The sequence below is a fragment of the Lagenorhynchus albirostris genome, chromosome 1, assembly GCF_949774975.1.
Source record: "Lagenorhynchus albirostris chromosome 1, mLagAlb1.1, whole genome shotgun sequence".
NCBI lineage: Eukaryota > Metazoa > Chordata > Mammalia > Artiodactyla > Delphinidae > Lagenorhynchus > Lagenorhynchus albirostris.
The window spans coordinates 155811564-155837138 of record NC_083095.1 but is presented as its reverse complement, the minus strand read 5'-3'; the positions used below and the strand labels follow the sequence as shown (position 1 = coordinate 155837138).

At 47.0% G+C, this 25575-nt stretch overlaps 2 protein-coding genes across 6 annotated transcripts; one reads left to right on the top strand and one right to left on the bottom strand.

Annotated features, from left to right (window-relative positions):
- Positions 1-791: 791 nt before the first annotated feature.
- On the top strand, positions 792-21081 carry GTPBP4 (GTP binding protein 4). The gene is made up of 17 exons (XM_060156406.1): positions 792-903; positions 1801-1971; positions 3919-4022; positions 4107-4243; positions 5500-5600; positions 6763-6855; positions 7463-7654; positions 7735-7800; positions 10095-10184; positions 10673-10783; positions 12377-12454; positions 12736-12787; positions 13243-13343; positions 15139-15336; positions 16306-16371; positions 17798-17941; positions 18837-21081. Exons 1-17 carry the CDS (start codon positions 856-858, stop codon positions 18987-18989), a joined length of 1905 nt encoding a protein of 634 aa, XP_060012389.1. The 5' UTR covers positions 792-855; the 3' UTR covers positions 18990-21081.
- On the bottom strand, positions 21035-24919 carry IDI1 (isopentenyl-diphosphate delta isomerase 1). Of its 5 annotated transcripts, none has more exons than XM_060156420.1 (5): positions 24552-24910; positions 24069-24241; positions 23851-23943; positions 23276-23406; positions 21035-22616 (listed from the first exon to the last, which is right to left on the bottom strand). In XM_060156420.1, exons 1-5 carry the CDS (start codon positions 24698-24700, stop codon positions 22299-22301), a joined length of 864 nt encoding a protein of 287 aa, XP_060012403.1. In that variant the 5' UTR covers positions 24701-24910; the 3' UTR covers positions 21035-22298. The 5 variants fall into 5 exon arrangements, with proteins under 5 accessions (XP_060012403.1, XP_060012438.1, XP_060012412.1 ...); XM_060156455.1 differs by having other exon boundaries at positions 24069-24274; positions 24582-24910; XM_060156429.1 differs by lacking the exon at positions 24552-24910 and adding an exon at positions 24323-24397.
- Between the last annotated feature and the right edge of the window lie 656 nt (positions 24920-25575).

Below are 25575 nucleotides of genomic sequence, written 5' to 3'. Positions count from 1 at the left end.
AGAGCCAGAGTCACAAACGCCACGGGATACAAGAGAGGGTCTTGAGAAGACGGGAAGCAGAGAAAATGATGACTGACAAAGGCCCTGCGGCTGAGGGCCCAGGTCAGGGGAAGGCTGGCAGGTCGGGCGGGGCCCAGGGCCCAGGGCCCGGGTTGCGGCCCGGGCCGGGGGTGGGGTCGCCAGCGCGGACTCCTGCCCGCAGGGAGACGGGCCCCTTCTCTGCAGACGATTCAGCCTCAACGGCGTTTATTTAATAAGATTTATCGCGCTCACAAATGGAGAGGTGGCGTGAGCGCGCAAAGCGCAGACCCTCGCGCCCCCCTACCTTCCGTTCACCCCGCCAGCGGCCGCGACGCACGGCCCCCGAGACTCCTCGATCCTGAGAGCCCAGAGCCCCTGGCCTCCTCAGATCCTGAGTCCCCCAGGCCCTTCGAGATACCAGACTCCCCGAGGCCCCCGAAGCCTTCCGAGCCCCTCTGACCACCCCGACACCCCGAGGCTCCCGAGACCCCTGACCCGGGCCGGGAGGGGATCGCGGCCGGGCCCTGGAGCCGGTGACCGTCGGGGGGAGCACAGGCCCCCAGGGAGGGCTCTCAGGACCCTCTCCTTTAGGGTCAGGGACTGAACCTCAAACCCTCAGCCCCACCCCCGGCCCCGTGACCCCTACCTCCGGACGGGCGGGGGCGCTGTGCGACGCCGAGGCCGGGCGGGGTGGACGTAGGGAGCTCCCGGAAGTGACGCAAAGCTAGCGGAAGTCCCGTCCACCTCGGCGGAAGTTCCTCCTACCCGCTGGCCCTCCCCTCTACCCACCCCGGCGGAAGTCCGGGCCGCCGTCCCTCGTGGCTGATCGCAGGCATGGCGCACTACAACTTCAAAAAGATCACGGTGGTGCCGTCCGCCAAGGTAGGCGGCCCCGAGGGCCCTTCCGCCCACACTTTTCTCTGCCGGGTCATGGGAATCGAGGGTCCGGTTTGTAACGCTGGGCTGAGAGGGGTCGCCTCTTCCACCAGGCCCCCGTCTTAGACCATGTTCTCTACAGATTAGGGCCCCCGGGTTAGGGGTCTCCCGAGAGGGTGGCGGTCCTTCCTCAGAAATTAGGGCTGCCCGGGGTTAGGGTCCCTCTTCAGATGTTGGGGTCCTCCCCAGAGAAGAGGGGGAGAGTCAGGGCAAACTTTACGAAGTAGGTAGGTTTTCAGCTGTCTCCAAAGGGTTCGTGGATTCTGCCAGATGGAAGAGGGGTCGCGGTCAGAGGCGAGACCGCGGCGTCCCTCCCGGAGCTAACAGTGTGGCCGGCATCTGTCTTCTTGGCTAGTTTGCACTGGGGAATTCATGCAGAAGTCTTTTATATCCTCTGGTAGTCACCTTACATGCCTTAGTCACCTTACCTTAGGAAATTGTATATAGTGGGTTTTAGTTTTATATGTTATTTTATGTACTTTCAAAGCCACAGATATGCAAACTGAAACAGTAGAACTGTTTCTCATTAAAAAATTTTTTTTTCTAATTTATGCTTGAGTTGTCTGGCTACTTACGTTTCAGAGGTTCTTAGGTATTTGGAAATTAGGATAACGTGAAGAAAGCGTAGGATAAAATTTATTTCTGCAGCCATTTGCTGAGGGTTTCTTAAAGGCCAGGAACTATAAAGTTGAGCACGTTTTATATTGAAGATTTAATTAGAAAATGTGTTCGTAGTTTAAAATATATCGTATTGTTAAATAGTAGTCTTTTAAGATGGTTTCAAATAAGCGGGTGAAAGTAGATGTTTTTGGTGTAACTGTGTCTTACTTTATTTAATTGCAGGACTTTATTGATTTAACATTGTCGAAGACTCAACGAAAGACTCCGACAGTTATCCATAAACATTATCAAATCCATCGCATTAGACACTTTTATATGAGGAAAGTCAAATTTACTCAGCAGAATTACCATGACAGACTCTCACAGATTCTGACGGATTTCCCCAAATTGGATGTAAGTGATTCTGGGAAACATAAGTGATTATATAAATGTGAGCCTTCAGACAGGGTTAAACAAGGTCTGTCTAGAGATAATGAAGGAAAGAGGAAATAATTGACTTGTTGAAGTTTACTCTGAGAGTTAGTGGCAAAACTGGGAACAGAGTACAGGTGTTTTGATTCCTTAGTATCTTTTTTCCCCCGGTCAAAGTCCATCTACGAGGGCCCAGAGCATGCCTCGCTCGGGCTTTTTCTGTAACCTCTAGACTTGTAGGGGCCAACCCTAGCTCTGAAAGCTGTGGACTGAATTCAGGAGCCCGAGCTTCTGGTGGCTTGTGTGCTTCCTCTCCTCCCTCTTTCCAAGGCTCCCTTTCCTGTGGCCTCAAGTTGGGCCAGTGGCTTGAGGCCCAGCAGTGTTTGTGATGTTGTTGCTTCATCAGCTAACGACTGTCTGTGTACTTTCTTCACGGGCAAGAAACAGTCTCGTGGGGAGCCGCCTTCTACATTGAGCCCCCAAAGTTGAGCTCTGCTGCGTAGAGCAGTTTGCTTGTGTGTTTAGCTGTAGGATGCAAGAGAGGACACTGCCTGTGGAGTCCCTGTGTGGGGCGACGCTGCTGCAGGGTTGTTGAGGAGGTGATGGATGTGGGATCAGCAGTACAGCCTGAGAGCCTAAATGTGCCACTGCCCTACAACAGTCCCTGAAGGTGGGTTAAGGCAGTGAGAAGAGATTGGTTTATGTGACAGAAATTGCTGTTACAAAATTCTGGGACTTAAAAAAAAAAAAAAATTCTGGGACTTGACAGGTGCACAGTGACTACTGGCTGGATGAGGGTGTAGTTTCTTGGGAAAGTGCGTGTACTTCAGGAAGTACCTGGGGATAAAGAAGGCAGTAAGAATGAGATGAAGACACCAGGAAACACCTGATGTGAGCAAACAGAAAATACTTTGATCTAATCAACACCAGAATTTTGTTCTTTGTAAAAAAAAAATTTATCTTTTTTATCCTTGGTATCTTTTTTTTTTTTAATATACATTAGGGGTTCAAATTTATGAACATTCTATTCCTGTTGGCTTTTATTTTTCAAACTAAAGTTATCAGAGAACAATTTTCGAGTAAAAGGTTGGAGTAGATTATTATTCATTAAACGATTGCTGTGTCTGTTCAGCCGTCACTTTTAAAGCCCCTATCTTGTCTAGTGGGGGGGAAGTGATAATGAACATGAAAACATGTGTGTCATATGGGTATGGAGAAGAGGGAGGGCCGCTAGCTGAGCCCTGAAGGAAGCGAGAGCTGTGCGCTACCTGGGGAATGAGCACTGAGGCACAGAAACAGCAAGTGCAAAGGCCCCGGGCTCCAGAGTCTGGTGTCTTCAAGGAACAGGAAGGTCCAGGAGGCGGATCGGAGGGGGTGTGGGTGGGGCGAGGCGACTTGTGTAGCGGCCTTTGCAGTGGAGCCTGGGACCAGTCTCTCTGGCCTTGCTGTGACTGACTTTCGAAGGAGGACTGGTCTGTGGGGATGAGAGCCCTAGGTGGGGAGCACGGCCGCCAGGGCACTGGTGGCTCCAGAGCTGAGGAGCTGAGAAGCGTCTGCCAAGAAGAGGAGCAGAGATGGGCGGATTGTGGGCTCAAGGGAGTTTTAAAACTTTTAAAAAGTTTTGGGGCAATAATAGCATAAGGTTGATGGGACAGGGAAGAATTTCTCCAGCTCAGTTCTTGAGTGGTGAGGGGCGGGCTCTGGTGCTCAGATGGAGATGGGCCTGGCTGCCCTGCTGACTGCATTTTTCTCTGTGAACTAAACAGTCACTGAACAGGAGAGAGGACTGGGGAGAAGATCCTGGGGGGGTGAGGATCGATGCGATGAGGTGCGATGTGTTTCCCGAAGAAATTATTCTTCAAGTGTTATTCATATATTGGGAGGAGAAACTGCTGGAGCAAAATGACCACTTTGTTTTTCTTGTTACAGGATATTCATCCATTTTATGCTGATTTGATGAACATTCTGTATGACAAGGACCATTACAAGTTGGCTCTAGGACAAATAAATATCGCCAAAAATTTAGTGGACAAGTAAGGTATTTTCTTAATATAGTATCTTTTAAGTTACTGTTAAAAGAGAGAAAACTCTTACACATTTCTTTTTATGTCTTTCAGTGTTGCTAAAGATTACGTGCGGCTTATGAAATATGGTGATTCTCTCTACCGCTGCAAGCAGCTGAAACGTGCGGCCCTTGGGCGCATGTGTACTATTATCAGAAGACAGAAGCAGAGTTTGGAATATTTGGAACAAGGTACTTGTTATGCATCAGCAAAAACAGGTTTTAGTGCATTCTGTTAACGTACTTGATCCTTGTCAAGAAGTTATTTTTAAAATGTTTATTTTTGTTTTGTTTTAGAGATAAGAGGATCAAATTATTTTTCCCAGCCTAGCCTGTAAGAAATTCTAACAGGTTAGATATTACTGAAAAAGCAGCTAGCACTTAACATGCTTACACACTAGTAGCACTATTAAGAAAATTTATGTTTTTTAAGTTTAATAGGTAAGGCATGTACGTTATAAATCATGGGGAAGTAATAAAACATATAAAAATAAAGTGGCCCATAGTTTTACCTGTTACTGACAATATGGTGCATTTCTTTGTAAAACGTGTTAGCATCAAACTGCTACTCCAGTTTTGTTACCTGGTAGTTTTTTTCAGTAGGATGATTTCTTAATTAATGTAGTAGGACTTTTTTTTTTTTTTTTGCGGTACGCGGGCCTCTCACTGTTGTGGCCTCTCCCGTTGCGGAGCACAGGCTCCGGACGCGCAGGCTCAGTGGCCATGGCTCACGGGCCCAGCCGCTCCGTGGCATGTGGCATCTCCCCAGACCGGGGCACGAACCCGTGTTCCCTGCATCGGCAGGCGGACTCTCAACCACTGCGCCACCAGGGAAGCCCTGTAGTAGGACTTTTATTGAAACAATTTTTTGCCTTTTTGCATGCATATATTTTTACATTTCAAGTGTTTTTAACTGATTTGGTTTTGGACCACCCCTCCCAGCATCTTGCAAATAATTTGTGACAAGATTGTAACACTGGGCTGCTTTAACAGTGCTTCCAGTGAGCCGTTAGGTCATCAGGGTGGCCCACTGGTGTCGCTGGAGCAGACGAGGCCCCTGAGGGTTTCTCATTACGTGAAAGTAGCCTGCTGCCCAGCCAGGAAGTGATGGCACACACACTCGCTCGAAAGAGCTCTTTCAAATATCATCTCTCATACTCAGTTGTCTGGGTTGTGTGGTTTGGGCCCCATCTTGTACCTGTTGGGTAGGAATCTATGCTGTCGGGCCTGGGAGCAGGATTCCTGGTACAGCCTGGATGCCCGGTGCCTCCGCAGCTGGTCCCTTCTCCGTTCATTCGTATTCTCTCTGTCACATACATGATAAATGTTGGAGTGAGGGTGATGTGACCACAGTCCTGGAGTGCACAGCTAAGTTGAGCAGATCTTCAGCTTTGAGTTTCTTAAGTTTTCTTATGAAATTAAGCACATTTACTGTAAACTTCTCACAGTGCGTCAGCATCTGTCCCGTCTGCCGACCATTGACCCGAATACAAGGACCCTGCTTCTGTGTGGGTACCCGAATGTCGGCAAGTCCAGCTTCATCAATAAGGTTGGTCCACCTGACGGCGCAGTGACCAAGGACCTGACTGCCTGGGGTGAGGCCGGCTGCAGTCAGTCCTCTAGTCGGCACTGCCCTGGGCCCAAAACATTCTTCCTCCCATCCTCGAGGATCGACCCTGAACCTGCATGGATATTGCAGTTACGGGGACCATTTTATTTTTGGGTTTTGTGTGTGTCCTACAAATTTCTAAGGGATTTGAGACGTTTGAATACGTTTCTGTTAACACATGGACATGCGTGTCCCGGGAACAGTAGTGCCAGGGAGTCACTGTTGACCGTGCAGACCGTGCCTGCTGAACTGGCCTTCCCAGGCTCCAGAGGTGTTTCTCAGGTGATGTCACCCGGGTTGCTGTGTCAACTTGCATGTAAACTATTTGGTTTGTGTAGTGGGAAGTGGTTGCCCTTTACTTAGTTTATTATCAGAGCTAAAGGAACTGTTTAAGTAACGCAGCACCTTAGCTGAGCGCAGGGACCTGAATGGAGTAGAAACTGTGTTTAAAGTGTCAGCTCACAACCAGCAACAGCCCAGGTGCCAAAAAAACAATGGTTACATGTGTGGCTCTTTGCTACTAAGAACACTCCTGCAGATTTGTAGGTTTTTGTTTTGTCTACAAGTGGCACTGACACAGTGACAGCTGAGCTCTGCAGTGTCTCAGCTGACCTCTCCAGGGCTTGTGAGCCAGGCCTTGGCGGTAAGACGGGCCGCTTAATTAACTAACATTAAACAACAACAGAAAATTCAGTCCTCAGTCTCATGACCACATTTCAGGAGTTCAGGGACCCTGCGTGGCTTGCAGGCTGTTGTGAGGTGCAGGTGTAGAGCGTTCCCGTCATCACAGGAAGTTCTGTCGGGCGTCGCTGGGGCCAGGATGGGTGAGAGGAGGAGCTGGTTGGTGTCCTCCAGGTGCTGGGCCTTCCTTGCTCCCTGATGCCTGATTCATACACTGCCTCTGCAGCCCGGGTCCTGAAGAAGAGGCACCCGTCCGCCTGCTGAGGTGCTGGCTCCTGTCAGAGTTGAATCCCGTGAGGTTGAATCTCGTGGGGGTTTTTTTGTTTTTTTCCTACCCCAGCAGTTAGTCTCGATAACACTTAGGTGCCGCGTTTACTCTGTTGCAGAGGATACGCAGTACAGGACTTGTGGTTTGTTCCAGGTGACGAGAGCAGATGTGGACGTCCAGCCCTATGCCTTTACCACCAAGTCTCTGTTTGTTGGGCACATGGATTACAAGTATCTGCGCTGGCAGGTGAGAGCTGTCTAAGCTGGGACAGTCGTGGCCTTGTTCCTGGACTTTGATTCTGGGGATTCCCACAGACTAGTTAGTGTCTGCCCACGTCCCAGTGTATGCAGGGTCACAGGGAAGGCTGGGGGGTCACCGGGAACGTCCCCGTGGACAAGCTCCGCCAAGCTCAGGGGACGCGGCAGCTCCCAGCAAGCCTTCTGCGCTTGGCTAATGGTGGTGCTTCTGATGGGCCGGTCATCAGAAACCATTTACAAGCGTGACACAGCCTGTTTCCATTGTTGAATTTAATGTTATGAGAGGTGATGTCATTCCTAGCATGTGGGAGCAGTTATCCCAGTGTTTCTATGTTGTCACTAATGGAAAGAGGGGTCCTTCTCAGGGTTGTTGGCAAGTTCGTTCTTCAATGAGCTCTGCAGCCCCCTCCCCCGTTTTTCATACTTAATTTGTCCTTTCCCCCTGCTGCCTTGTTTGTTTACCGTGGTCAGTTGGGAGCCCTGCATTTTCTTTACCAGCTTTGTCAGAGCTGGTCTGGGTTTGTCAGCGCCCTCGGCCTGTGCTGGGCAAGCAGCTTGTGCAGACGTGGGCTCTGGAGTAACGAGTCTGACCTTAGGTGGTGGATACTCCGGGGATCCTGGACCACCCTCTGGAGGATCGCAACACCATTGAGATGCAAGCCATCACTGCACTGGCTCACCTGCGAGCCGCGGTTCTCTACGTGATGGATTTGTCTGAGCAGTGTGGGCACGGACTCGGGGAGCAGCTGGAGCTCTTCCAGAACATCAGGCCACTCTTTGTCAACAAGGTGAGTGTGGGGACCAGTGTTTTAGTTTGTAACCTGCAGCGTGAAGGTAATAATTTCATTATTTTTCTTTCTTATTCTAGCCTCTTATCATTGTAGCAAACAAATGTGACGTGAAGAGAATAGCTGAACTTGCTGAGGACGATCAGGTAAATCACCTTGATGTTTTCAATATTTCCTACTAGTTCTGAATCTCGTCTTACACAATCAAAGTTGAAAAGGAATGTTAGCGATGCTAGTCTGGTTTTTGTTTTGCAGCTGAGATAATATCCTCACTGATTGAGTTGACGTGACCTTATGAAAGCCCGTTCATGGCAAACAGACCATGAGGTTTCCTGGTTCCTACTCTCTCAGAGGCTGTGGGGTGGGCTGTGCGTGTGGTCAGTACAGCAGCCTTCAGGAGACTACTCGTTTGGAAGGGGCTGCCTCTCTTTTTGGGGCCTTAAAACGAGCAAAGCACCCCAAGGTTCGCCTCAGCTCCTTGGGCCTGGGCTGCTGGCTGCTCTGGAGCAGTACCTGCAGCGAAGTGTCTAGTGGGAGGCGTTTCTCGGGTGTTACTGGAGTACCTGCTTCACAGATTCTGTGGGGAGATGTTGGGGACTGAGTGAGTGAGGGAAAAGGAGTGTCTGCAGACCTTCCAGAACCGTGACCCTGTCGTGTCTGCCGTAATTTTCCAGGTGGCAGGTAACGTCGTTAGCCTTAGGTTTTAAAGCTGTTTGACCCTGTATCCGTCCCCAGGAGGCATCTCTCAGGACAAATGCTTCGAGAAGCTCTGCGCTGGTCCAGTGGTTCTGTCTCGTGGCCCCACCAGCAGTGTTGGCGTTGCTTTTCGGTGGTAATGTGTCGTAAGTCAGGGCACACCCCGGGCCTCCGCAGTCAGACTCTGGGAGGCCCAGCAGCCCGCTTTGCAAGGCCCCGTTTGGTGTGAGAGGCACTGCGCTTGTCTGGCCTGAGCAGAGGGTCTCTAGGGGGGCTGTGCTCTTGTCTCTGGCTCTCTCTGGTGCTGTTTGAACACTTAATCCTTGGTGAGAACGTGGTGTGTTTAAACAGCCATTCTGGTGTCCCTGGGCACTGCCGTGTACTCTACGTTACTGATGATGTAAACACTGATGTCAGAGAATTCTCTTTTCTTTGAAAGGGTCAGATACTTACTCGGTGATCTCAGTTTTTCAGGCTAAGAGCACTGGAGTGTGGAGGGGAGGGCAGGTCAGGAGTGATCCTTGTGCCGGAAGCTCAGCCCTTGGGGTTAGACACGCCCAAGTCCTGCCCCCACTGCCAGCTGTGATGGAGTTTCAGTGGTGGGAACAGTTGCATCACTGGGTTGGGAAGCAGGGTTGCGGGTGCTGTGAACGCTGGTCAGCGCCGCGTGGGGCCTGCTCTGGGTCGGTCGGTGACTGATGTCTCTGGAGCTGCAGTGCAGGTTTTGCCCCGTCTCGCACAAGGCACGTGGCGGCAGGTGCGGTGTCATATGCGGGTCATGCTGGTAGGTGGTATGACTGGTCTTTCCAGGGAGTGGGGGGAGCAGAACTCATTCCTGAGAAGCTTGACTGTTGTGAATTGGCCACCTGTGTCTGAGCGTTGTCACATGGTCAGGCCAGCAGCAAGGTGTCGGGTGGCGTTGGTGGAGGCGCAAATGAAGTCCCTTGTCCTGGGGTCTTGGTGGTTCGTTCATAGCTGGATTCGTACACGTTGCTGTATCGTTTTCTAAGGAATTATCTTAGGCTTTGGAGGCCAGGTATTTTATAAAAAACAGCATTGAGAATATTCTCTATGAAAATCGGTATCTTAATTTTCTCAAGGTTCTCTTCAGAAGGGTAGGTCTCACAGGATGTTTCAGAGAGCCTCTGGTTTGTTTGCTGTAGTTTGATTTGATCCTCCCCGTAATGTATATTTTCTTTTCTTTTTTAAAAAAAATTAATTTATTTTTGGCTGCGTTGGGTCTTCACTGCTGCGCGCGGGCTCTCTCTAGTTGCGGTGAGTCGGGGCTATTCTTCATTGCGGTGCACGGGCTTCCCCATTGCAGTGGCTTCTCTTGTTGCGGAGCATGGGCTCTAGGTGCGCAGGCTTTAGTAGTTGTGGCACACGGGATCAGCGGTTGTGGCTCGCGGGCACTAGAGCAAGGCTCAGTAGTTGTGACCCACGGGCTTAGTTGCTCCGCGGCATGTAGGATCTTCCCGGACCAGGGCTCGAACCCGTGTCCCCTGCATTGGCAGGCGGATTCTTAACCACTGTGCCACCAGGGAAGCCCCTGTATTTTCTTAATCACAGCTGAATTTGGGGAAAAATAAATAACTGTTTTGGGGAGATGTCCTTCAAAAGAATTAAAAAACCACAGATGTGTTAATTATAATTAGCATTTATAGCACCCATTTGAGGAGAAGTGAGATTTGTTCATGGGGAACTGGGGATAAACGCAGCTCTCATTTGTCCTTTGTATTCCCAGAAAATATTTCTAGATCTGCAGGCTGAAGGGTTTTCTGTGGTGGAGACCAGCACCCTGACGGAGGAAGGGGTTATTAAAGTGAAGACAGAGGTCAGTGCTTCCTCACAAGCAGGGTTGATCCCTTTCCTTGACAGGAATGTTTCTCTCTGAGTGTTAACAACCCTGAGTGCTAGTAGCTCCGCCTGAGAGATGAATCCCGGGGCCCCCACCCGCCCAGTGAACATGTGAAGAGATGCTCACACTCCCAGCACAGGTCATTTTCACTTAGTCCTGCTGCCTCAGGGTTCTTCCTTGGGCTGGGCCTGACCCTGACCCGGGAAGGAAGAGAGAGGTCCCCTCCGCACCCGGCCCACCCTCTCCCGTCCCGGAGTGTGAGGTCTGCCCCAGGGCAGTTACTTGGACCTTGGCGGTCCCAGCACTCAGCCATCAGATGCTACCTCTGAGGGAAAAGCGTAGCAGGTTCCAAACCTGGGGACCGTCCTCTGGTTATGGGGGCTCTGGTTCCTGGTTCCTTTCAGAAGGCAACATGAGGCTGTGCCGGGTGCCCTGTGACCTGGTGCCACGTTTTCTCACCTTAGGCTTGTGACAGGCTTTTGGCTCATCGAGTTGAAACCAAAATGAAAGGAAATAAAGTGAACGAGGTGCTGAACAGACTGCATTTGGCCGTTCCCAGCAGAAGAGATGACAAGGTAAAGCCGCCTGTGGAGGCCCTTGAGGCAGGGGGTTGCAATGGCTGGTGGGGACCCACGCGCCTGCCTCCCCGGTAGTGGATGTCCCGGGTGTTCTCGCATCTTTCTCAGAATGAAAGTTATGCCATGTATGTCAGGAAGAATCGAAGCGGTGAGAGGAAGAGTATGAAGAGCCGGGTTAAACCTGCTCCCCCACCAGAGGCTATTACTGTAACTCTCGGCTTGTCTATTTGTCCAGAAACATTTTGGCATATAAACTTCTTTTAAAACACAGGAATATATTTTCTTTCAAGTTTTTCATTTTCTTGCTATTAAAAACTAGTGCTCAAGGGTACGTTTTCATACATAGGTCTCTGTTTTTAATTGCAAATATATCTGTAGACTGAATTTTAAGGCATGGCATCGAAAATGTCATTGTCCTCCAACAATGCCTTGCAGGTTTATACTTCTGAAGGTTTGAGAATGCACGCTTCCTGTTGTGTCAGTGTGACGGACTAAAGATGCTTCCATTGTTGTGATGTGTTTCTTTTTTCTTTTTTTGCTGTGCTGCACAGCTTGTGGGATCTCAGTTCCCCGACCGGCGATTGAACCCAGGACCATGTCAGTGAAAGCCCAGAATCCTAACCACTAGGCCACCTGGGAATTCCCCCTTTTAATTTATTTTAATGTTTCTTATGTATTTATTCATTCAACGCTAATTTTTGGTAGCTAGTCTAGGCATTAACAATACAGGTAAAGATCACTGTCAGTGACGTTGTTAATGATTTTTTATCATATTTGTTCTCAAAAAGTTACACCAGTTTTCAGTTTTTTTCATTACCACACTTTTTTTCTCCAAAATAAAGTGGAAATTACATTATAAGAAGTGATATTTCTACACTGTAGTTTCAGGCAGTCACACTCAGTGATTATTCAACATGATTGTTTTCAGTTAGTGAACATCATGTGGAACAGGATATGTATCTTGGTGTTGACATACTTGCTTTTTCACTTCTTTAGGTTATCTCTTACTGATTTGTAATTTTTATATTAAGGAAATCAGACTCTTGTATGTTCTGTAGATTTGTTTTCTTTTTGTCAAAGGTATTTTTTCTTCTGTATTCTGATGGTTCAATTTTTAAAATTTTACTTTTTTTTTTAATAGAAGTCTTCATTTAGTTGTGATTTTATCTTGTTCATGGGAAGCAGGTGGTGGTCTTCACCCAGCTCATCGTTTGTCTCAGGACTGATGGCTGGATGATGTGTCTTCCCATCGTATTCCCTTCTGTGCTTGGGCTTATGTCTGAATTTCTCCTGTTCATTGATCTGCTTTATTTCTCCTGTACTGCTTTCTTCATCCGTAATTTTTCTTGATTCTCTTACTGTTTGTTTTTTCTAAATAAACTTTAGAATCGGCTTTCGGAGCCTTCCCAGCTTCCTTGCCCAGACTGGCCTTGCACATTCCCGTCTCCCCCAGATCATCTTGGTTTTTAGTTGGTCTGGGTGTGGTTTTGTGTTTCCCTTGCAGATAGAGAATTTGCTTGTGGTTTTTCATCTTTGTGTTTTGATTTAGCAAGGCATTTCATGTAGGTATTTCCACTCATGTCTTCTCAGGAGCGGCCCCCATTCATCCCTGAAGGAGTCGTGGCACGCAGAAAGAGAATGGAGCTTGGGGAGCCGAAGAGGAGGCGGGTAAGTGACGGGAGCGCCCATGGGCCTGCGCTGGAGAGCGTGTGTGGGCCAGGGCTTTGGAGCATAAACCCCCTGGGGCCTGGACACCCTCCTGGGTGGAGGTGCCAGGTCCGCCAGTGGCAGAAACAGCTTTCCCACCAGAAATGGGTGCTGAGCCTCAGGTGCTGAAAGGATTGGCTCTTTGGTTGGAGAAGGGGTGATTCCACAGGGAAGGGAGGGGGCCCAGCAGTTCTGGATCTGAAGGTCAAATAGCGCTGATGAAAACTGTGTTTTCATTGCAGGAACGGGACATTGAGCTGGAAATGGGAGATGATTATATTCTGGATCTTCAAAGTAAGGGCTCAAATGTGATAGTTGTTTTCAGATGCCAGTTGTGTGAAAAATGTGAAAGTGCATTAATGGGTGCAAGTCTTCCAGCATTTTGTTAATTTAATTTCTTGAAGGTGAGAGGTTGCATACTGCCAGGACTCTGAGATTTCTTCCTTCCAGGTAGTTTTCTGTGAGTGATCATTTCTGTAGCTTACCTATCATATAAGTGTTGGACCAGGCTGATATTGTTGATAATCTGTTGTTCATGCCTTTGGACACTTGATCCTGAGGTACTGATGGGTCTTAGGATGTGCTTGGAGCAATCCTTTGGTCGAGCACATTACCTTGCTTACCTAGTGTTGAACACAAGTGCTCTGTTGTCTTCACAGGTGTAGGACTTGTGTAAGTGGTGGCTCATTTGGGGCACACAGTAGTTGATGTTAAAAACAACTATAAACTTTTTGTTCTTTGACCTTTAGAGTACTGGGATATAATGAATTCATCTGAGAAACATGATAAGATACCTGAGATCTGGGAAGGCCATAACATAGCCGACTATATTGATCCTGACATCATGCAGGTTTGTATCGCTAGTTAAATTATGTGACTTTATTCCTCTTTAACACGACCACCGAAAGACACGCACACAACTTTCCACTCACCTCTGTCCGTGGCCCTCGTTCCTTCTACGCCCACCAAGGCCCCGGGGGCCCTGCCTCCTGGGGCCCTGCACACGCAGCACCGTGTCCCTGCATCGGGTGCTGGTGCAGACTCTCCCCTTCCTCCTAGACCTCCCGCCCGAGCTCTTGTGCTGGTCTCAGGGGCGGCCTCACTTCATAAGGGAGTCCCCGGGGCGTGGACGCCCTCGACGCCACCCCATGTGGGCCCCTCTGGCTGCAGGTGCTGCTCACTCCCCGCCTGACCCCTTGTCTTCCCCAAGTTCTGCCCCGGCACACAACTGCCTCCTGTTTCAGTCCTCTCCTTGTTTGCTGTTTCTTAACATATGAGTGTCCACAGAAAACAAAAACTTCTTAGACCCTGTGTTCTCCTTTAGTTGCTATCCTTTCTCTCCTGAGTCAAGTGTTTTTTTTTTTTTTAATGTGTTAAAGTGTACAGTTAAGTAGCATCTAGTACCTTTATGGTGTTGTGCAACCACCACCCCTGTGTAGTTGCAGAACCTTTTCATCATCCCCAAAGTAACTCCCCGTACTCGATAAATAATCACTTCCTAGTCTCCCCTCCCCCTAGCCTCAGGCAACCACAAATCTCTTTTCCGTCTCTCTAGATTTGCCTGTTTTATATATTTTATATAAATGGAGTCTTACAATATGTTGATCTTATTCCACTTAGCATAATATTTTCAAGGTTCAGCCATGTTGTAGCATGTGTCAGAGCTTTCATTCCTTTTTATTGCTTAGTGATATTTTATTGTATATGTGTAGCACATTTTGTTTATCCATTCATCCGTTGATGGACATAGGGTTGTTTCCACTGTTTGGGTATTGTGATTAGTGCTACTATGAACGTTGATGGATAAGTATTGAGTGCCTGTTTTCAACACTTTTGGGCAGATTCCTAGGAGTAGAGTTGCTGGGTCATAAGGTAATTTTATGTTTCACTTTTTGAGGAACTGCCAGCCAAGTTTTTAAAAAAATATTTTATAAATATTTGTAACATATGTTCCTTGTTTCCCTTGTTATTCACTCCTCAGTTCTCAAATGGCATCCTTAATTTATATTTCATGTCTTAATCTCTTCAGTTGTGCCTCTTGCTTTGTCTCTTACTCTGTGGCATCCCGTTTCTGTAGTCTGGGCTCAGATGGCCTGACTTGGCCTTCCCGTCTAACCTCCCTCCCTATGCCTTTTCACGCTAGTACTGATGGGGATACCTCTGACTCGGGTTCCTGTCAAGGTTTATTCATTATATGTATTTAAAATTTATATTAACTGTATGGGCAACGAGCTTGTGTTTGGGATGGCTTTGGGATGGATACACGGGCTGTCGTGGTCCAAGGCCAGTTCAGATTGATGTTCTCAGTTCTTCAAGAATGGAGGGTCTTTCATGTACCTGCTGGGAGCGAGGGGAACATTTTACACGTTTTAACCTCAGAGTTGGGAGTGGTTGTTTCTAAAGAAGGAAAAGAAGTGGCACAGAATAGTCTGTGGCTGTCGGCTTAGTCTTTGTGCTCATCTCCGCATGGAGCCTGTTTGTGGGGAGGAGAGCCCTGGCACAGAGGGCGAGGCCCACGTGAGTCTGGACCCGGGTGTTCATCATACCCCGAAAGGCTTAGGGGAAACCTGGTTTCTATAAAGATTGTTACACTTGTTTATGAGTTTTTCATTGTTGGCTTTGTTTAATTGTGACTTTTTTAAAAGAAATTGGAAGAGTTGGAAAAAGAAGAAGAGCTAAGAACAGCTGCTGGAGTGTATGACAGTGAATCTGAAACTGAAGATGAAGAAATGGCGGAAATCCAACAGCTGGCAAAACAGATTAGGGAAAAAAAGAAGTTGAAGATTCTGCAGTCCAGAGAGAAGGACACACAGGGACCCAGGATGCCTCGGACAGCCAAGAAGGCAAGTGTCGTGTCATGTCCAAGAGCGTCACCTATTTCTTTGTGTATTGGAGTCTTGTATGGTCCATGCTAAACATGCTTCACTTTGTTTTGTTGGTATAAGTTGGCTTTTGAGGTTGAGTGAGTGTTGATCGTTCATATTCTGAGTATTATACCCCTTCTTGGTGACTTTCACTGTTGGATTCAACCCCTTTGTAGCTGTACAAATGAAGATTGTGAGTTATGCATAAATTTGTAGAGGTAAAGTCGCCAATTAACACATTCTTATTCTTTAATTCTTTATTAGGAGTCATCTTTTACAATTTACAGAAAAACTAACCCAATCTAACTTAGGGCCAAAGGTGATTTAACTGGGCCCTGTGACTGGTTAGGACGGGGAAGTTGACACTGAGGCACAGGTGGATCAGATGGTGTCAGGGTCCTTCCAGTTCTCAGGTCCGTCTTCTTAGCCTCTTCCTCCTGCTCCGTGCTCTTGTCCGGAGGCACAGCTCCCCAGGGAAAGAGGATGGTGTGCAGGGCAGTTAGAGTGAGATGGGGCAGGAGGGAAAATGTCGGATGCTGGGCACCTCTCCATGGAGGATATTCATGTGTTCGAAATACTGTTTCTGTGTGGTGGCGAATGACTGTCTCTTGACAGACGTGGCCATCGCTGTATCCCCCCCATCGTGGGGCTCCGTGTGCTTGGGAGGAGATGCTGGCCTCTGGGGTCTGCATGTGGGAATCCACGGGGAGCTGAGCGGAATCCAGGGGCAACACGTACGTCGTCCCGCTCAGAAAAATTGCCCAGGATATGTTAATTTTCGTGTTATTTAATGAGTTGTACAAAAACATACACATGAGCCCAAGTAAAAGAATTTCTAAAATAAGTGTATCGTGGATCATTGTAAAAGGTACGGTTTCCCTTGAAATTTTTTTTTAAACATTTTATCAAGCTAATTTTGCTTAAAACAATGTCCATTTCCGCCTTCAGGTTCAGCGGAAGGTTTTGGAGGATGAGATGCGCAGTCTTGGTGTCGACATGGACAACAAAGACAACGTGAGTGCAGACGGCCTCAGAGCCATGGGTGGGGCAGCGCCGTCCTGGGAACCAGGGCCGGAGTGGGTTACAGAGGAGTTAGCACTTCCGGGGTTTGTGCTGAGAATTATGTTGTTTTGTGCAGTTTTTAGTACTTGAGCTGCAACTTTGATTTTGGTGACTGATGTCTTCACATAGAGCTTCAGTTTAGACACCAGGTAAACGTGAGGTGGTCTGGAGTTTCTTGGCGTGAGAGTTAACGTAGGCTGTAAATAGCTCAAAGCTGTTCCTCGGAGCCCAGGGGTTAGAAGGCGTTTCAGATACCTTTTTCAGGATCCCAATTTTTCTTGCTTGATGAATTACTCTGGAGAATGCATATCTTTGTGTGAAAGAACGTCTTCATGTTCTGGATTGTTTTCTCAAAACAGAGTCCAAGAAGTGGAATTTCCGAAACAAAGGATGACATTGTGTTAGACTAATTCAGATTTTGATCAGCAGTGCGTGAGCGTATCCTGCTCACATGGGGTGTTATTTTCATGTTCACATATGGCTTCTGACTTTGGATTGTTTATCAGGTGCTGGGCTCTAGGGTGCCTGCCTCTCACATCATTGTGTCATCTTATTTCAAAACAGTAACATGAGGGGGCGCCACGGGCTGGGTGCCAAGCTGCTGGCTTGCAGAGCTGGATCTCAGCACCCACAAGGCTGAGCTTTCAGGCGGCCGTCACTGTGTTCAGGCGGATGATCCTGGAAGCGGGGCATGAAGGAGAGACAGCTCTTTACATAAACTGTGCTGCTAATGTGGCTGAACAGGCAGCTCTAAGCAAAGTTTTTTAAATGGAGTTAAAATCAGCTCTGTAACTTAAAGCTGCTGTGGAAGTGAAAAAGAATATTTGGGACTTCCCTGGTGGCGCAGTGGTGAAGAATCCACCTGCCAATGCAGGGGACACAGGTTCGAGCCCTGGTCCAGGAAGATCCCACATGCCGCGGAGCAACTAAGCCCGTGCGCCGCAACTACTGAGCCTGTGCTCTAGAGCCCGCGTGCCACAACTGCTGACCCTGCGTGTCACAACTACTGACCCTGCGTGCCACAACTACTGACCCTGCGTGCCACAAGTACTGAAGCCCACACGCCCAGAGCCCGTGCTCCGCAACAAGAGAAGCCACCGTAATGAAAAGCCCGTGCACCACAATGAAGAGTAGCCCCCGCTCACGGCAACTAGAGAAAGCCCGTGCGCAGCAACAAAGACCCAATGCAACCAAAAAAAAAAGAGTTTGACCAATAATTAATGTGAAGTTAACTATGTGTATTTTAAATGTATTTAACTTATTTGACGGTGGTTCTGAAAACCCCTCCATGTGCCTTCTCCCCTCGTTGTAATAATTTCATGTTTGTCCCTAAGGCTGGGACCCTCAGGCACTGAAGTTTGCTTTCTGTGTGTTTCAGGCCCATTATGTGGTCCAGGCCAGAAGGGCTCGGAGCGTCACACGGAAAAGGAAGCGGGAAGACTCTGTCCCACCCACGTCAGTGGCCCGGATTCGCAGTTGCTCCCAGACCCCACGTGATGTCTCTGGTCTCCGGGATGTCAAGGTTAGTCCTTGTAAGGTGAAATTAATAAAATGGTAGCTTCTGTTGTTGATCGCATGAGGGTTCAGGGCACACACTTGAATCTGCAAGAACTGTGGGGTGGGGATGGGGGAGTGGGCGTTGGCTGTGTGCTGTACCCCGAGAGGCGGGCTTGGGCCTGGCACAGCCGGGTGTCCCTGGACCTTTGCCCTCAGTGCATGTGTTCCTTGTTGGGGTGGACAGAGCAGGGTGTGGTAATAGCACCACAGCCTGATCCTCTGTCCTCGCCGCTCAGGGCTGTGCCTGGAAGTGGTCCTGCTCAGAACCTGGACATGGGGCCTTCACCCACCACAGGCCCATGTGGGAGCCAGCCCATAGAGAGCTGTTTGGGAGTCTTTTGGGAAAGACACTTTGGATGTATACTGTCTCTTTTGCTGAAACTTTTTTTTAAATAAACACAAAAATGATTAGTTTTAGCATTTTGAAAATTCAGGTGAGAAAGTTTGTGTATAAACTTACAAGCAGTCTCCCTTTTGGGAGCCCGAGTTTCCCATTCCACCACACCGCCTCCATCTGGTAGTCTGGATTTAACACCAGCATTGACACTTGTCAGTCAGATGGGAGTGGTTTCATGGGCCGGAATCTCAGTGTCCCCGTGTGTCTGAGAGGAAGTCCAGGTCTGAGTGTATCTGGTCCCTGTAGGTACGAGACTTGTCTGGGTAGTTTCCATCTTGGAGATACTGGTTGCGCTCCTGCAGGTACTGTGGTGGATCCACGGGAACATGGTGTGAGTGAGACTCACTGGGGTTTCTCTTCACAGCACAGACCCGGACCGTTCAGACAGTGTGTTAACAGGTCATGGAAATTTGCTTGGAAATTAGATTTTCCACAGCTGACGTGATCTTCTTCTCCTTTATAGATGGTGAAGAAAGCCAAGACCATGATGAAGAATGCTCAGAAGAAGATGAATCGCTTGGGGAGGAAAGGGGAGGCAGACAGACATGTGTTTGACATGAAACCCAAGCACCTGCTCTCGGGAAAGAGGAAAGCTGGTAAAAAGGACAGGAGATAGTGTCTATCGCAGCTGAAGCGCCTTGGCTCGACTTCTTCCTGGTTTGGTTTCACAGAATTGGAGTCGGACTTCTTCCTGGTTTGGTTTCACAGAATTGGAGTCGGACTTCTTCCTGGTTTGGTTTCACAGAATTGGAGTCGTGATCTGTAAACTGAACGTGACAATGGAATAACTCAAGCACTTGTTGTTTGGCTGAAAGCTGTGGTTACCCAATAACTGTCCAGGTGTGGGGGATTTTTATCGCTGCATAATATTACAGATATTTTGAGCAGGCAGTGGTTTCTCATTTATGGAGTTTTGGTTGCTTCAGACTTGCAGGGCTGGAAGGATATATTTATGTGACTACATTGTTTTTGATGGAGAAAAATCTTACTCTCTTGTGCAACAGGGAACTTTGGTTTCACTGCATGTGAAGAGTCTTTAGCTGGTGAAAGGATGCCAGGACTAAGTTATCTTCTAGTCCTTTTGTACGAGGTACTGTCTTCAACTATTTTATCCAAAATAAACTTCAAAAGAAAGCAGTTTTATTTAGTTGGTTTAGTTTTCGTTTTTTTTTAGTTACAAATCACCGTCAGTTTGGGCAGATGAAAAGGGAAGAGAAAGTAAATGGCAATTCTTTTTTGTTTTCAAAGCGCAAAATACTTTTTAGTGGAACAGAATGTTGCCTAAGTTACTACAGCAGTTAAATGTGGGCACCTGCTGCTGTGTCCACTGCTGAAAATTAAATTGTGAGGTACAGGCCCAGTAAAATGTAGGAAATTAACATTTTAGAATATTAAGTGCTTAAAACGTCACTTCTCGACCACAAAACTGCCGTGGCCACCGCTTTATGTGTGGTTTCAAGCATCCCCTCTGGTGACTCGTGGCATGTGTGGGAGTTTTCCAGTGTCATGCAGTGTGATTCAAGGTGTGTTTGAAAGTTGCATTACATTTTGGGGATCCAAAGTAAAATTTTCATTTGTTTACGCTGAGAAAGATTATGTAAAGAGAAACCCATTGAGTGTCAGGTGAGAGGGAGTAGGAAGAACCAGAGTCCCTCTCCTCCCAGGTTACAGTGGCTCTGGCAGAATCTCTGCTGTAACTATTGAATATTTGGGACTCCAGAGTCTTTAAAGGCTCACCTCTTCCAGGGAAAGGCTCCACGGTAAACCAGTTTGTCAGTTTTAGCCCCTGTGGCTTAGCAACTGCCTGACCTCTCACCCAAACCCTGTGGCAGTCACTGTACCTGTGTTTCTGGAGGTGCTTGTGGGATTCAGATTGGGCCCTAAGGGCCTTGTTCTCCAAATATTAGGATTTTGTTTTGATTGACAATTGCTGCTTCTGATGGCAGAGGTGTAGACAGAGATGGATCCCCATCAGCTGAATTTGAAGGGTCAGTGCCTGTTTCTTTTTCCCTTGCGTTTTTCATTTTTTACCCCTTTGGAGAGCTACAGATGTGAGGATTAGGACTTAAGAAAGCACTGCTGGCTCAGGGGAATTTAGAAAGTCAGCATGTCTGTGTCCAGGGAAAGACACACAAGTCAGAAAGGAAGTGAGAGACATGAAGACCTCGGGTGGTACAGATAGCCAACAACTAAAAATTCACATACAAAGAAATAGGAAAAGTGTGGTCCGTTAAAGGAAAAAACTGAGAAACTGTCCCTCAGGAAGACATGACAGACTTACTAGACACTGCCTTAAAGATGCTCAAGGAGCTAAAGGAAGACGTGGACAAAGTCAGAAAAAACAATGAACAAACCAGGAATACCAATAAAGAGAATAAAGTTTTATAGATGGCTCCCTCTGCTCTGTACCTGTTGTCAATGGTTTGTCCAGCATCTAACAGCCTAAGACGCCACGGCCCATGTGGCAACCACTAGCCACTGTAGCTACCCAGTAACTGGTTACATGTGTCTTTTAGCCTAAAAGTTCCTACTAAAGAACTAGAAACAATATAAAAATGCATTTTGAAACTCTATGTCATTTATCACTTAAGCTACCATAGGCAGGTTGACCTATTACTGTATTGAAGTTTTAACAAAGTAGACAACAGTATCAAAATGTGGTAATTTAGTTTTGTTTTTATTTTTCAATAAAATTACTATTAGCTACACAGTCTTGCCTGAAATTAATTGTTCAGGGTTAACAAATGGATTTTTCTATTGAATTTATAAAACATTTAGCTTTGTAAGAAATTTTTATCTTTTTCTTCATTACTTACTAATACACAGCATTCAAAGATAATAAAGCTGTCTTAAGATTTCAAATCTGAGAAGTCTATGGCAAGAGTTTAAAGAAGTACATTAGTCAAAGTGTACTTTAAATATTAATACACACATATTCCATAACCCAAATCTATTTAATATGAACGTTAGCCTTTCTTTTTGATAATTTTCCCCCTACAACACAGCCTGACTCAGCAGAACAGTGGTTCTCAACTGTGGGTGATGCTGTCCTTGAGGAGACATTTGGCATCTGGTGTCACTGGGGCTGTCATGGGGGGAGGGGTGCCAACAGCATTTTTTTATGTAGAACCTGGGGATGCTGCTAAATCCTACAACACAAAGGATGAGCCCCCAAAAGAATTATCCAACCCAAACATCAGCAGTGCCAAGGTTAGAATACCCTGTTGTAGAGTATGACCCAACTGACCCAAGTTCCATTTTACAAATAGCCTGTCTGTTCCCAGTAACTCTGAAAACCACAGGCTTTGCTAATCAGCAACGATTATTTAAATGAATTAACCTAGCCAATGTCATTACCAAAAACAATGTTTGACTTTAAGTATCAAAATACTTCAGAATGATCAAAACACAAAATTAACAATGACAGAAATCAGGATATATACCATTGAATTCCCTTGAACCTGTTCTATATTAATCTCAATCTGAAAAGTTAATTTGAACTGTTTTGAAGTAGATAAGCAAATAGTTTCCATTGCACATTCTTCTGGACTATGATAAAAATTGAAAGATACATCAAGCCCCTGGCAAACAGCAAAGTGCTCTACAAGTCTTCTGAAAAGGTTTATCACAATATATTAAAAAAATGAAGAACTTATTTGTTCAAACTTGTCATAACCATCTGTTTAGATAGGTTAAGTTTATTTGCTCTTTTTTATAATAATCTCATAAATATTTTTTGCAAATTGCAGTTAACATATGGGTTGTATGACACAAATCAAGAATTCTTTTCCATACGAATTCTGGTTGTAAAGTAACAGTATTTCCAATGAGAGTTCTAACGGAGAACCAGATTTTTAAAATATTCATCTTAAGTTTACTAAGTAGAGAAATTCTTTAGTACTTTAGTAATCGTTCATCACCACATCTACATTCTGTGTATTTTCTCATGGTCAACAAACTGATTCAAATGATTTAAGTTATCCCACCACCTAAAGAGAAAAGTCTCTGCAATAATTTGAAACCACGGAGTTATCTTAATTTCACCAAGGGCTGCCTTTTCCAGAAGTTCTTCTAGTTCTTCCTTTGATACATAACAATAGCTTTTAATCTCATTGGGATCTGGATTCAAGGTCACATTCTTCTTCACAAACAAAATGTAATCAATTTCATGTTCTCCCCAGATACCATCAGATTGAGCCTTGTAATGAATTCGTGTTAGATAATTAATTTCTTCTGGAGGAACCTAGGACAAAGACCCCAAAACCTCCAAAATATCAATAAAGTAATCGAAATCAACCCACTACATTTCAGTAATACCTTGAACAACAGAACTAGTGTTAGAATGACAACTTTTGAAACATTAGTCTCCTATTAATATATGGAAATAGTATTAAATAATATTAGTTTCAAGTGTCTGACACTTTTCCCATAGGACCAAAAATAGAAGTAGATTTATTGAAAACTATTAAAAAAAGAAAAGCAGTCACTCTAACTAGAAGTGTGCCATTCTGCCTCACATATTAATATTAACGGGAGAAAAAAATTTACCATTTTAACTAAATGAGAGATTATTTATTCGTGTATTATTAAAAGGAGACAATTCCAGGGGAAAAATGATTATTTAAATTCACCCAATCAGATCTGAGGTTCACAAGAAAATATTCATCTTTGATCTGATCAATTATAAAACAGTCAACTTTATAAACTGGTTAACAGATCAATCCATTTTGGTACTGAGGTAAATATCGACAAGTATTATGAAATCAAAATTTAACCTTTATCCAATGGGCTTTCTTGGCCTAAAAAAGCAAGAGATTCAAAGCAGAAAGCTACACCTAAATTTAATGTTTTACTAAAAACTGTTTCAAAGTATTCTATATTTCAGCTAGTATGGCTGCTTACCTCTTCCATGGGAATTCCCAATTCAGCCTTTAAACGCCTCTGTGCTGCTCGCCTTACTCCAATTGCATTGTTTTCTTCAAGCTCTCGTGGATTATTTAAGGGATGACTACAGCAAGTATTAGTAAAACAACCTGGAACATGTTAATATAGATGTACATTAACTTTTCTTCAAAGCAGGTCTGAAAGGTTAAGAAAACTTTAAATTTTAAAAGTAACATAAAAAATGATTGTTGAGGATTTCTAGATCTGTTTTAATAAGCTATCAGCAACCATTTTGTGACACTTGGGTAGATAAGTTTTTATGAACGCCTTCTTAACCAAAGCGATGATAACGTGTATTAGATACAATTTAGAAAGTTATATATGAATCTACACATACCTAGCAGTTTTTATCCTTTATTAGGATAAACCTTAGGTCTTATTAGGTTGCAACCGCCGTATAAGTTTTTTGTATGAAGAATATAAAACTAAGTCATTCACAAGATTTCTTTTTTGACCTTGGCTACCAGAAGTTCCACGTGACAAAATCAAGCTAAATACAATCGCCAACAAAACACTACACAAAGCACACTAACCTGGAAAGGTAATTTTAGCGTCTGATCTCTGCTGCAGCAGGAGCTTATTTTCAGTGTTGAATAAGAAAACACTAAAAGCTCGATGCAATAATCCTGAAAGCAAAAGAAATACGATGAATTGAGTTTTAAGAGGCCAGTTACTTGCCTGTTGCTTTGGAGTCCGAAGGAAGCGGGGCTGCCGCCCGGGGACCCGGCCCTCCCGCCGCCCCCGCGGGCACCTCTCTCGATGTTCTCGTTCAGATGGCAGTTCTTCTTGGTCTCCGCCCCGATCCTCCGGTCGTTCTCGTCGATGAGTATGCACATCTCCGCCAAGAGCTGCACCTGCCGCTCGTCCAGCTCATCAGTGCTCACCTCGGGCATCGCGGCCCAGCCTGCGCGCCTACCCGGGGATCTGGCGGGGAGGTGGGGACCCGGGGGTTGGAGGCTGAGCCCGCCGCCCCGCGCCCCTCCCTCCGCCCGCCCCGCCACCTACGCCGCGCCATCCTCCCGGCCTGCGCCCACCCAGCCCGGCGGCGACCCCACGCGCTTCCCGCGCCGCATAGACCTCCGCCCTCTGGCTTCTCCCCAAAACAGTTAAGAGGAAAAAGCACCCTGAGCTCACAGGACGCGACTAACAGGCAGTGGGCCCGCCCCTCAGCGCCAAGCCCGACGCCGAGCCCGGGACTCCAGCCCGCCTCCCCTCAGAGACCCAGCCTCCTTACCTCACAAGCAGACAGACTGCGGGACGACACTCCGCAGCGCTCGTCTCCTGCAGGCCTAGCTCCCAAGCACAGGGCCCGCCCCCGGCCCGAGCCCGGCCTCCCAACGCCGCGCGCCCAATCGCCCGCGCCCGCGCCAGAGAGCGCCACATTGCCGCTGGCCAATGGCGCGCCGGCCGCGCCTCACGTCACGGTCGCGCGGTGGCGCCACTCCCGGAGCGCGAGGCGTCTCCTCCCAGGGCCATGAGCTGCAGAGCCGCCCCCAGGCCGAAGCGCAGGTGCTTTCGGCGTCCTCCCTGTGCCGCTGAGTGGGGGCGGCTCCTCGACTGCGGAGCTACGTGACAGAGTGAGCTAGGAGAGAAGGGGCCTGGGAGAGCGGCCGCCCACCAGTCACGCCCTGGCCGAGCCAGCCAATCGAGGCGCCCGAGGCCCTGCGCTGGTGACGTGCTGATGTCAGGCGTCTCTGCACGCTCGGGCTCTGAGGCGTGGAGAGGCGCCTGCTCGCGGCAGTTCTGTGCACTAAATTGATATCGGTCGGTAAGCGTGAGCCGTTGCATCCGGAAGTGTAGCGACTTAAAATTGTGAATAAAAGGAATTAGAAAAAACTTGACCTCTACAATTCGGAGTTGCTGGGAAACCACAAGAAACTAAGGGAGAGAGAGAGAGAGAGAGAGACGCATGGCATAGATTCCCCATCACAGGTCTCGGAAGGAACCAACACTGACACAAACAAAATGTAACACTGACACCTTGATCCTGGACCTCAAGCCTCCAGACCTGAGACAATAAATTTCTGTTGTTTAAGCCTAGTTTGTGTTATTCTGTTACAACAGCCCTATCAAAGGAATGCGCTGTGGAAAATGTGGACTTTGATGTGGACCTGGATTTTAATCCAATCTTTGCTCCATTGCATACTAGCTTTCTGACTTTTGACAAATAATTTTTTTAACATCTTTATTGGAGTATAATTGCTTTACAATGGTGTGTTAGTTTCTACCTTATAACAAAGTGTATCAGCTCTACATAT

Excerpts from the sequence above, each read along its gene's own strand:
- GTPBP4 (XM_060156406.1), top strand. The coding sequence starts at position 856 with ATGGCGCACTACAACTTCAAAAAGATCACGGTGGTGCCGTCCGCCAAG. Across the intron at positions 5,601-6,762 it reads AGTCCAGCTTCATCAATAAG|GTGACGAGAGCAGATGTGGA; the intron begins GTTGGTCCACCT and ends GGTTTGTTCCAG. Across the intron at positions 7,801-10,094 it reads AACTTGCTGAGGACGATCAG|AAAATATTTCTAGATCTGCA; the intron begins GTAAATCACCTT and ends TTGTATTCCCAG.
- IDI1 (XM_060156455.1), bottom strand. The coding sequence starts at position 24,700 with ATGTGGCGCTCTCTGGCGCGGGCGCGGGCGATTGGGCGCGCGGCGTTG. Across the intron at positions 23,407-23,850 it reads CGCTAAAATTACCTTTCCAG|GTTGTTTTACTAATACTTGC; the intron begins GTTAGTGTGCTT and ends AACATGTTCCAG. Across the intron at positions 22,617-23,275 it reads TGGGAATTCCCATGGAAGAG|GTTCCTCCAGAAGAAATTAA; the intron begins GTAAGCAGCCAT and ends TCTTTGTCCTAG.